This window comes from Rhopilema esculentum, chromosome 14 (genome assembly GCF_057945365.1).
Source record: "Rhopilema esculentum isolate cy_ngs chromosome 14, ASM5794536v1, whole genome shotgun sequence".
Taxonomy (NCBI): Eukaryota; Metazoa; Cnidaria; class Scyphozoa; order Rhizostomeae; family Rhizostomatidae; genus Rhopilema; species Rhopilema esculentum.
The window spans coordinates 9,772,133-9,784,323 of record NC_142828.1 but is presented as its reverse complement, the minus strand read 5'-3'; the positions used below and the strand labels follow the sequence as shown (position 1 = coordinate 9,784,323).

General features: G+C 35.8%; 1 protein-coding gene across 1 annotated transcript; it reads right to left on the bottom strand.

Moving 5' to 3' along the window:
• On the bottom strand, positions 1-12,166 carry LOC135696451 (ADP-ribosylation factor-like protein 3). Its single transcript, XM_065215844.2, has 3 exons — positions 11,978-12,166; positions 1,576-1,815; positions 1-1,339 (listed from the first exon to the last, which is right to left on the bottom strand). Exons 1-3 carry the CDS (start codon positions 12,093-12,095, stop codon positions 993-995), a joined length of 705 nt encoding a protein of 234 aa, XP_065071916.2. The 5' UTR covers positions 12,096-12,166; the 3' UTR covers positions 1-992.
• Positions 12,167-12,191: the final 25 nt, after the last annotated feature.

The following is a 12,191-nucleotide window of genomic DNA, read 5'->3' as shown; positions in this document are numbered from 1 at the left end:
TAAGACATTTCTACTTACTTTTTGTGAAACGCTACAGTAGTGCTCTACAAATTAAGCAAAAAATGTAAAATCTCTTAAGAAACTTCCTCCTTCCCCCATGTACAAGTCTACCTCACGTACCGAAATTCGCTTTTTCAAACAATCTATTCCCAACAAAACTCCCAACAAAAACTACAGCATAGTTTAAGTAATATGACACTACCATCCACTTCAAAAAAAAACCTTCGATATTTCCTCTAATCGGAAAATATTCATTTAAAAGTGATATGAGAAAGTAGATAAAAGATTCTTGGTTGTTTTTGGTTCCATCCCTTCCCTAATGTGTTGTATTGAGCAAAACAACAGATTTTTTTATGGTAGTGCCAAACTTTTTGGAACATATGCAAACAAGTTGTTTTAATTGAAGGTTTAATTCTGAATAAAATTTTCATCTGAAATCATCGACTTTTATACCAGAAATAAAGGAGCTGGATAAAGCACCTTCCAAGGGAAACTAACCATTGCATTTTGGCTTGAAATCCCTATTATTAGAAAATAAATAAACTTAAGTTGTCAAGATATCTTAAATCAATTTAAATCAAATCACAAACAAAACCTTTAAGAAAATTTGAAAAATTTACTCTTGAACTTGTAGCAGGGGCTCTTAGGTTTGTCAATTTATTTAAATCAAATCAAAATTATTATAATAAAACTTCCTTGGTGAGTTACCTTGTGTAAATCTTTTTTCAAAAAATTAATGTATTGCTTGTTATAATTCTGAAACACATGAATAAACTATCCAATTTTGTAGAAAGCTTTATTCAGAATATAGAGAATATTGAAGAAAATTTCTACATATAAACTTTTCAGTGTTAGTTTATGCCCAAAAAATCATTACAGAGTTTTCTAACACAATGTTGCAAAATTTGTAAAATGTGCCTCAAATATGCTTAAAATATACATAAAAAGACGAATGCAGTGTAATTATGCGAGTGCTAAGAAGAACTATGAATTCAGCATAACTGTGTCATCTGTTCCTGCAAATTCTCAACACCTTCGGTTGATGGTGCTCCTCCACATTGAACTTGCACTGTTGCATACTGAAATCTTTCATTTTCAAACTCTTTTTGTTTTATTTGGCTAATCAAATCACTGATGGGAACGGAAGTGTCTTTATCTCTTTTACTAAACACTATGATAACAGGAATGTCCAATAAGGCTTCTAGTTTTAATGTATCTTCTAAGGCAACTAAGGTGTCTGAAAGTGAGCTGGTATTTGAAGAGTCAATAACATATACAAGCAAATCTGTACCATTGACAAATCTGTCCCAATACTCCTTGTACCTTGCTGACCCACCAACTAGAAAACAAATTAAAGTTTAGATAAATTTATATCTTCAAATGTCTTCTATTTTAACTATTTTAGGCTTTAAGGAAATTACTTGAGTATATGAAAATACAGAATTTTTGAATGCATGAAAATTAACAACAAATTTTCACCTTAGTACTAACATCAAAGACACAAAAACTACTAGAATAAACCATATGCTGATAAAAAAGTTAAAAAAAATAATAATACACAAAAAGTATACATACTTTCCATAATATCAAGTCTTTTATTGATGTTTGTTATGCAGATAACATTGAAACCAAGGGTTGGTTGGTATTCCTTTTGTGCTTGTTCATTTAACATGGCAGCCAAGAGACAGGATTTGCCTGACTTTTCTAATCCAAGAACAAGAACTTTTTTGCCACTTGCAGCTTCATATTCATCAAAATTTTCAGTTGGCTGGTGGTCAGTAACAATTTGCTTTTTTGGCCTTTTTTCTGCCAAATCTGGAAGAAACATTAAATCTGCACTATTAATTGACCTGAACTTTGTTTTCATTTTTTACCCATCATAATAAGGGGGCAGCCTATTTGCAGTGTACATCTATCCTAAGAGTAATTTAGGCCTACTTAGAAGTAAGCTTTGCAATTATTATAGGAAGTGAATTCGTTTTGTTTCTGATAAACTCTTTTGTGTGAAATATGAGCAAAGCAACTGAGAATACAAGTGCTATCCAGGTAATGCACTATTTATGGTTATCAGCTTGCTGTTGCATGTTGTTGAGATGTAATGCTTATTTCCTTTTAGTGATGCAGTCAAGCTGAAAAAAGTTTTGTTCACAACTGATGAATTTAAAAAGATTAGGTGAATTAAATTCACAACTGGTGAATTTAAAAAGTTCTATTCATGCCCCAAGTCTTGATTTTGTGAGCCTCATATTGGAGGTGCAACATTAGTTTATAATTGCGTATAGATAGGACATTCAACTAATTTTTTTAATTTAAAAAAAAAATATTATCCTAAGTTCAACTAAGATGGACATTTTAATCAACACAAAACTGCAACAATTAATATAACAGCTATAACTGATAAAAATTAGCTTTTAAAAATTAGCTCTTGCTTGCCAAATTATTTTTTAAATGCTGATTCCAAGACATATTTGGTTGTGGAATCTACATTTTTTTATTCTTGGCATTCTTTTTTATAAATGTACAACATACATTGCTTAAAGTTTATCTACTTTATGAATTATTCTTCAATTGATTACATATTACATTTACATTGAATTTTTGCAATGCATTGCTTAGCAGTTAGTTTGTTTTCTTGTTTTCTTGTAAATTGATTCAGTGCATGGACTTATCATAACCCTTTCAAGGAACCTTTCACGTTTTGATCAGTTTTCTGATTCCACTAATTGTTCCTAAATCGTTAAGGAAGAATTATAAATTCAAAATTTTCACAAATATTGGGAAATCTGAGATACAGCCACACCCCAATCACCATTGGGATCAACACCTAATACCAACACATATTTGTATTCATTTTTCCCAAGAACTGTTAGATGTTGGAACATGTTACCAATTGAATACAGGCAACTTAAAGATTAGACATTTAAGAGGAAGCTTCAGAAAGAAATTGAACTGAAGAACATAAACGTTGTTAATCCAAGGACGCACGGTATTCATAGACAGGTCAAAGGACTGTATTTTAGATTTAATTTCCTTTCTATTATAACATGTAACTTTTATCATTAATTTTCACCTGCATTAATTCATAGATACCACTGACAAATCTATTACCACAATGCCCTCTCAATGTTCCATTTAATTTTCAGTCCCTTTTGAATCGGTCTTGCCGACAAACAAAAATACAGCTTCTCATTTGACATGTAAATGTTCAATCTAATCATTGATCAGTGGCATCTTCTAGCATTTTTTATCCATTAAAGTATTATTTCATTATTTCTTATTGCACTCTGAGCATTATACCGATACTCGGTCCTGCTCAGTATCGATGTAGAAGTGTAGAAATGACACAAATAAAGTTATGTATCCTAAAATAAGCTACACTAATTTTTCACAAAAACGTAGAAATATTATTTATACAATTTGCACGGTTGTGGTATTAAATTTCAATAAAGGATATCAACATTATTGATACCCAAATTTAAAACCTGCACACTGTTTCAAACAAATAGTCATCAGTGGTGGCCCGGAGCCGCCGAAAATAGACAAGTGGTAAAATAGGAGAATCCGGTCTCAGGCAGAAAATAGACAAGTCCCTAAAATATCAATTTTTTTAAAAATACTAATTTATTAAGTTGTTTTAAGGAGCTGAATAGCATTAGATAGCGGTTTTTACGATTTAGAACAACATTTTAGGCCTTGATAGGAATTCAACAGTTTTAAAAACGAGATTCTCTAATGTAACTACTAGCAGACGAAGTCTTATCGCAAAAATAACCCTGTCATTTTAAGTCAAAATTATAAATAAATCTTTTTCTTGTTATACTTGATTGAATTTGACAATAAACGTTCAATATTTTATAAAAAAACAAACGAAAACAGACCTTCCTTTGGCTGGCCTCCGTTAGCTGCTTTTGTCATCCCTCTGAAGGATCCAAATTACCGCGCGGAAAAAATTACCGTTCATGATAACCAAACATTGTATCATTACATCAACATTAAAGCCAGCATATTTAAATATCGCTACCCAAGCAACAATTTGAAGCTAATCGTACTTCCATTCTTCCGTGCTTGCATTTCCCCCGGAGAAATTCATACATTTTAGCACGGATCTCCGTGGCTCCGAGCAGGCAGAAAATAGACAAGCCGGCTCCGACTTTTAACGCAAAAAGTTATTTGCAGAATTTCTTCATACCTCGCTGTGTTTTCCAGTCTGATAGAGTTTTTTAGCAATTCTTTACAGCATTTACGTCTAGAAAAACCTTTTTATTTATTTCAAACGAAATATTGCCATGTGTTCTAGCACGACTCCGACTTTTTGTTCGCTCTTAGAATTGACAAGGTCAAACGTTGAAAACCTGAACATGTATCTTGACCCCAGGTGTAAATGCAGCATTTATCCAAGAATTGATATGTTATTAACGTTTTGATGCATTTCCCCCGGAGAAATTCATACATTTTAGCACGGATCTCCGTGGCTCCGAGCAGGCAGAAAATAGACAAGCCGGCTCCGACTTTTAACGCAAAAAGTTATTTGCAGAATTTCTTCATACCTCGCTGTGTTTTCCAGTCTGATAGAGTTTTTTAGCAATTCTTTACAGCATTTACGTCTAGAAAAACCTTTTTATTTATTTCAAACGAAATATTGCCATGTGTTCTAGCACGACTCCGACTTTTTGTTCGCTCTTAGAATTGACAAGGTCAAACGTTGAAAACCTGAACATGTATCTTGACCCCAGGTGTAAATGCAGCATTTATCCAAGAATTGATATGTTATTAACGTTTTGATGCATTTCCCCCGGAGAAATTCATACATTTTAGCACGGATCTCCGTGGCTCCGAGCAGGCAGAAAATAGACAAGCCGGCTCCGACTTTTAACGCAAAAAGTTATTTGCAGAATTTCTTCATACCTCGCTGTGTTTTCCAGTCTGATAGAGTTTTTTAGCAATTCTTTACAGCATTTACGTCTAGAAAAACCTTTTTATTTATTTCAAACGAAATATTGCCATGTGTTCTAGCACGACTCCGACTTTTTGTTCGCTCTTAGAATTGACAAGGTCAAACGTTGAAAACCTGAACATGTATCTTGACCCCAGGTGTAAATGCAGCATTTATCCAAGAATTGATATGTTATTAACGTTTTGATGCATTTCCCCCGGAGAAATTCATACATTTTAGGACGGATCTCCGTGGCTCCGAGCAGGCAGAAAATGGACAAGCCGGCTCCGACTTTTAACACAAAGTGTTATTTGCAGATTTTCTTCTCACCTCGCTGTGATTTCCATTCTAATCGAGTTTTTAAGCAATTCTTTGCAACATTTACGTCTAGAACAACCTTTTAATTTATTTCAAACAAAATATTGTCATGTTTTCTAGCTTGGCTCCGACTTTCTGTTCGCTCTTAGAATAGACGAGGTCAAACGTTCAAAACCTGAACATATACCTTTACCCCTGGTGTAAATGCAGCATTTATCCAAGAATTGATAAGTTATAAATGTTTTGATGCACTGCCCTCGAAGAAATGCGTAGATTTTAGGACGGATCTCCGTGGCTCCGAGCAGGCAGAAAATAGACAAGCCGGCTCCGACTTTTAACACAAAATGTTATTTGCAGATTTTCTTCTCACCTCGCTGTGATTTCCATTCTAATCGAGTTTTTTAAGCAATTCTTTGCAACATTTACTTGCTTAAAACAAGATCTTGCCTTTTTTCTGGCCTGGTTCCAGAAAAAGGACAGGCCGGCTCTGACTTTTTGTTTTCTTTCACTGTTAAGATAGGCATGTAGTGGTTGATAAGATAGGCAGATAGCAGACGAGAAAACTACAAGATATGTTTTATTATACTACAACATCATTATTATTATGCTTATTTTGTATTATACTGTTACGTCTTATTTACAACTATATCTCAGCTGCTAATTCTAACATTAGAGCATAAGTACTATACAGCTATGTAAAGCTTATAAATACAATTTTTGTCTCTTTCCTTTGCTTTTAGACGGCTCTTGGTTTTTGCTACAATTACAGCATTTCCAATTCTCTTCTTTAAAAAGACCTGTTTCGCAACGATTGTGAAACCATGAATCGCAAACACAACATTTAGTCATAGGTTCCTTGGTGTAGGGCATATTACAGTGGCAGTAAAGTCGTACATTTATTTCGAACAGGGCTTTTGGAATTGGTCCCGGAGATGAACTTATAGATACATTGTCGAAAGACTCATTTTCTAAACTTTCTAATAAGAGCCTTCTTAATTGTTGGTACTGATAATGTATCCTTCTAGGATCTAGCTTTCTACACAGACAAAGTGCATGAAAAATAGCGGCAACGCCCGTCTGTGCCATCTTATTAACTTTCGTTACTTTAACAACGTTGATCTGAAATTGCTTCGAGGTTGTCCTTAGGAGTTTGGCAGCAAACACTTCAAGGGACACATGATAACGCACTTCTCTTTTTTCATGTACATAATACGACCTTGTTGAAGAATCATAAAGATCAACAGAACCTTTTATCGAAAAAACATTTGACAATACCGCCCATGTAGTCTGTCCAGTTCTACTTTGCTTTAAAGGTACTATTTGAATGAATAGGCGACCATCCCCAACACAATCTGACAACCTAGATACGCTGTCTAGTCCGTAAAACTCTGAAAATTCCGAATGCATTAAAGTTGAAGCAGCATCTACAATTGTTATTGATAAAGACCCTCGCATTTCCAATAAAGCTTTCTCGTGATACCCCAGCTTCAAGTTTTGAACCCAATACTCGCTTTGGTCACTAGTGTCGTCACTTCTGAGGTTATTAAGATTATTTTTTTCCACGCAATAATCAATTTTTGGTGGTAATGATGTTGATAAGGCAGAGGAGCATGAAAATGATTTCGATACCTTTTCTGTTTCTGGATGTCTTAAAATACTAACAGTAGGATCGCAAACTCCTGGTGACAAAACCGAGGCCCCCGAATCTGAGTTCGTGTCGATACAATTTTGGTCATCAATCGACAACGAACGGTACACCGTTCTTTTATCACACAACGTAGAATTTTTCGACTGCAAAGAAATTAGGGCATGGTGCTCACTGAATGCATTCTGTGCATTCTCAGGTGCTATGTCCATAGAATGGATACTGTTCATAGTTTTTTCGGTCTTCATGAACGACCAGCTACTGGTATTGTCAACATCATCAGTGAAGTTGTGTCCAAAAGTTGCCCTTCCTAGGGAGTCTAAATTTAGAACCAAATTTGTTTCATCTCCTTTTCTTTCGGCGAAAGTATGATTCAATTTTTCGTTATGCAAATCTATTATTGATTTAAAAAGAAATATATGGTTTGTTGGGGTCATCTGATTAAGAAAGTGCTTATTTCTATTGAAAACATTATGTAATTGCTCAACAACTTCACTGTTGATCTTGCCACGAAGTTCTCTTACACATCCTATCCGCCTCAGGGCTTCGACTTCCTTATTTGTATTGGATTCGTGGAATCTATCAAAAAGGGCTAAATGAATGTTACTTTCGGTGACTGGGTGCCCCTCAGACCCATCAACATCTTCACCAGCCTCCTCGTTCCGATCTAACCATGGAAAGGATATTTCTAAATGCCCATTTAAAGCAAGACGAACATTTTCTTGTGATGGTTCGGCAACCCTTCCTTCGTTTGGGAAAAAGAAATCGCTCTCAAAATTGTTTCCATGTGATGCAATTATATGCGCCATGTCGCAAATAAAAATATTGGGTTTGAATTTCAGACTCCTTAAAACGTCAATATAGTCTCTCGGACTCTCAGCTCTAAGGAGGAACTTTATCGCGTAAATTACGCCATGTTTGCAAGCCATTGTTAGCCAGCCTCCTGAAAACCCAAATCGTTGTTTAAAAATTTTATTAAAGCCTCCTTTATCTTTCCCAAGAGCAGTTTTAATTCTGTTAATTATATCAAACTTCGATCCAATGGCGCTTACATTTGCCTCACGTGCTAATTTTCTTATATCTGGAAGCTTACTTTCACAAAGATGCTCAATTAATCGTTCTTCCGACAGTTCTCGACAATCTGACTCAGGTTCACCGTTGTCTCTACGAATTTTTCTATGTTCACTATTAACGACGAAATGACCAGACCGAGTATCGGCTCCAATGTAGGGGGCCCAAAATGATAATTTCGGTTCCATTAACAGCCCTTTAAAGCTTCTGCCAATAAACCCTTTACTCAATATGTCTTTTCCTACGTTTTCCCAAAAGTCCACACAGTTCACATAATCATCTTCACTTTCATCTGGTAGATTTTCATTTGAAGCTTTATACTTAAAAGCCACTTTTCGGTTCAAATCACCTACCAGTATAGTAGGGTAGTATCCACACCTTATGCAGAAAAACTCGTAATGTCTTTGACTAAGCGATTCAAAATGAATGTATGCATTTATGACTTTGCTCGAGTCTACGCGAGAATCAAAAATTTCTTGTATCGCATCACAGAATGAGCCAATTGCTACATGATTTTTTACAAAATGGCGTAGAAAGATGCAAACATTTACACCAGGGATAAATGCTGCATTTACACCAGGGGTAAAGGTATATGTTCAGGTTTTGAACGTTTGACCTCGTCTATTCTAAGAGCGAACAAAAAGTCGGAGCCATGCTAGAAAACATGACAATATTTTGTTTGAAATAAATTAAAAGGTTGTTCTAGACGTAAATGTTGCAAAGAATTGCTTAAAAACTCGATTAGAATGGAAATCACAGCGAGGTGAGAAGAAAATCTGCAAATAACATTTTGTGTTAAAAGTCGGAGCCGGCTTGTCTATTTTCTGCCTGCTCGGAGCCACGGAGATCCGTCCTAAAATCTACGCATTTCTTCGAGGGCAGTGCATCAAAACATTTATAACTTATCAATTCTTGGATAAATGCTGCATTTACACCAGGGGTAAAGGTATATGTTCAGGTTTTGAACGTTTGACCTCGTCTATTCTAAGAGCGAACAGAAAGTCGGAGCCAAGCTAGAAAACATGACAATATTTTGTTTGAAATAAATTAAAAGGTTGTTCTAGACGTAAATGTTGCAAAGAATTGCTTAAAAACTCGATTAGAATGGAAATCACAGCGAGGTGAGAAGAAAATCTGCAAATAACATTTTGTGTTAAAAGTCGGAGCCGGCTTGTCTATTTTCTGCCTGCTCGGAGCCACGGAGATCCGTCCTAAAATCTACGCATTTCTTCGAGGGCAGTGCATCAAAACATTTATAACTTATCAATTCTTGGATAAATGCTGCATTTACACCAGGGGTAAAGGTATATGTTCAGGTTTTGAACGTTTGACCTCGTCTATTCTAAGAGCGAACAAAAAGTCGGAGCCATGCTAGAAAACATGACAATATTTTGTTTGAAATAAATTAAAAGGTTGTTCTAGACGTAAATGTTGCAAAGAATTGCTTAAAAACTCGATTAGAATGGAAATCACAGCGAGGTGAGAAGAAAATCTGCAAATAACATTTTGTGTTAAAAGTCGGAGCCGGCTTGTCTATTTTCTGCCTGCTCGGAGCCACGGAGATCCGTCCTAAAATCTACGCATTTCTTCGAGGGCAGTGCATCAAAACATTTATAACTTATCAATTCTTGGATAAATGCTGCATTTACACCAGGGGTAAAGGTATATGTTCAGGTTTTGAACGTTTGACCTCGTCTATTCTAAGAGCGAACAAAAAGTCGGAGCCATGCTAGAAAACATGACAATATTTTGTTTGAAATAAATTAAAAGGTTGTTCTAGACGTAAATGTTGCAAAGAATTGCTTAAAAACTCGATTAGAATGGAAATCACAGCGAGGTGAGAAGAAAATCTGCAAATAACACTTTGTGTTAAAAGTCGGAGCCGGCTTGTCCATTTTCTGCCTGCTCGGAGCCACGGAGATCCGTGCTAAAATCTACGCATTTCTTCGAGGGCAGTGCATCAAAACATTTATAACTTATCAATTCTTGGATAAATGCTGCATTTACACCAGGGGTAAAGGTATATGTTCAGGTTTTCAACGTTTGACCTCGTCTATTCTAAGAGCGAACAAAAAGTCGGAGCCATGCTAGAAAACATGACAATATTTTGTTTGAAATAAATTAAAAGGTTGTTCTAGACGTAAATGTTGCAAAGAATTGCTTAAAAACTCGATTAGAATGGAAATCACAGCGAGGTGAGAAGAAAATCTGCAAATAACATTTTGTGTTAAAAGTCGGAGCCGGCTTGTCCATTTTCTGCCTGCTCGGAGCCACGGAGATCCGTCCTAAAATCTACGCATTTCTTCGGGGGAAGTGCATCAAAACATTTATAACTTATCAATTCTTGGATAAATGCTGCATTTACACCAGGGGTAAAGGTATATGTTCAGGTTTTGAACGTTTGACCTCGTCTATTCTAAGAGCGAACAAAAAGTCGGAGCCATGCTAGAAAACATGACAATATTTTGTTTGAAATAAATTAAAAGGTTGTTCTAGACGTAAATGTTGCAAAGAATTGCTTAAAAACTCGATTAGAATGGAAATCACAGCGAGGTATGAAGAAATTCTGCAAATAACTTTTTGCGTTAAAAGTCGGAGCCGGCTTGTCTATTTTCTGCCTGCTCGGAGCCACGGAGATCCGTGCTAAAATGTATGAATTTCTCCGGGGGAAATGCATCAAAACGTTAATAACATATCAATTCTTGGATAAATGCTGCATTTACACCTGGGGTCAAGATACATGTTCAGGTTTTCAACGTTTGACCTTGTCAATTCTAAGAGCGAACAAAAAGTCGGAGTCGTGCTAGAACACATGGCAATATTTCGTTTGAAATAAATAAAAAGGTTTTTCTAGACGTAAATGCTGTAAAGAATTGCTAAAAAACTCTATCAGACTGGAAAACACAGCGAGGTATGAAGAAATTCTGCAAATAACTTTTTGCGTTAAAAGTCGGAGCCGGCTTGTCTATTTTCTGCCTGCTCGGAGCCACGGAGATCCGTGCTAAAATGTATGAATTTCTCCGGGGGAAATGCATCAAAACGTTAATAACATATCAATTCTTGGATAAATGCTGCATTTACACCTGGGGTCAAGATACATGTTCAGGTTTTCAACGTTTGACCTTGTCAATTCTAAGAGCGAACAAAAAGTCGGAGTCGTGCTAGAACACATGGCAATATTTCGTTTGAAATAAATAAAAAGGTTTTTCTAGACGTAAATGCTGTAAAGAATTGCTAAAAAACTCTATCAGACTGGAAAACACAGCGAGGTATGAAGAAATTCTGCAAATAACTTTTTGCGTTAAAAGTCGGAGCCGGCTTGTCTATTTTCTGCCTGCTCGGAGCCACGGAGATCCGTGCTAAAATGTATGAATTTATCCGGGGGAAATGCAAGCAAGGAAGAATGGAAGTACGATTAGCTTCAAATTATTGCTTGGGTAGCGATATTTAAATATGCTGGCTTTAATGTTGATGTAATGATACAATGTTTGGTTATCATGAACGGTAATTTTTTCCGCGCGGTAATTTGGATCCTTCAGAGGGATGACAAAAGCAGCTAACGGAGGCCAGCCAAAGGAAGGTCTGTTTTCGTTTGTTTTTTTATAAAATATTTAACGTTTATTGTCAAATTCAATCAAGTATAACAAGAAAAAGATTGATTTATAATTTTGACTTAAAATGACAGGGTAGTTTTACGATAAGACTTCGTCTGCTAGTAGTAACATTAGAGAATCTCGTTTTTAAAACTGTTGAATTCCTATCAAGGCCTAAAATGTTGTTCTAAATCGTAAAAACCGCTATCTAATGCTATCTAGCTCCTGAAAACAACTTAATAAATTAGTGTTTTTAAAAAAATTGATATTTTAGGGACTTGTCTATTTTCTGCCTGAGACCGGATTCTCCTATTTTACCACTTGTCTATTTTCGGCGGCTCCACACCACCCCGGCTCCAAATAGTTGCTAAAAGGATTTTGTTAGGATCAAACTGAATAGAACCAAGAATTGCGCACCATTCTCTCCTCTCCTAAGCCTCCGGTACAAAAAGTAAGCACCAATTGATATTGCTGCAATACCAGATGTCGCAATGATTGCCTTCTTCGTCAAGGAAATGCTTTTGAGTTTATCCATATCTAACTTTACGAATGTTTACTTGTTGCCGTTGTTCTCCCCTCCCCTTTAGAATATTGTTTCACCTTAAGGTCGACGAAACACCTTCAAGATTGA

What these genes read in the sequence shown, in the direction of transcription:
- LOC135696451 (XM_065215844.2), bottom strand. Translation starts at nt 12,095, where the DNA reads ATGGATAAACTCAAAAGCATTTCCTTGACGAAGAAGGCAATCATTGCG. An exon ending in GCTTAGGAGAGGAGAGAATG is followed by an intron (nt 1,816 to 11,977) that starts GTGCGCAATTCT and finishes TGTTTCTTCCAG; the next exon opens with ATTTGGCAGAAAAAAGGCCA. An exon ending in AAGACTTGATATTATGGAAA is followed by an intron (nt 1,340 to 1,575) that starts GTATGTATACTT and finishes TTTGTTTTCTAG; the next exon opens with TTGGTGGGTCAGCAAGGTAC.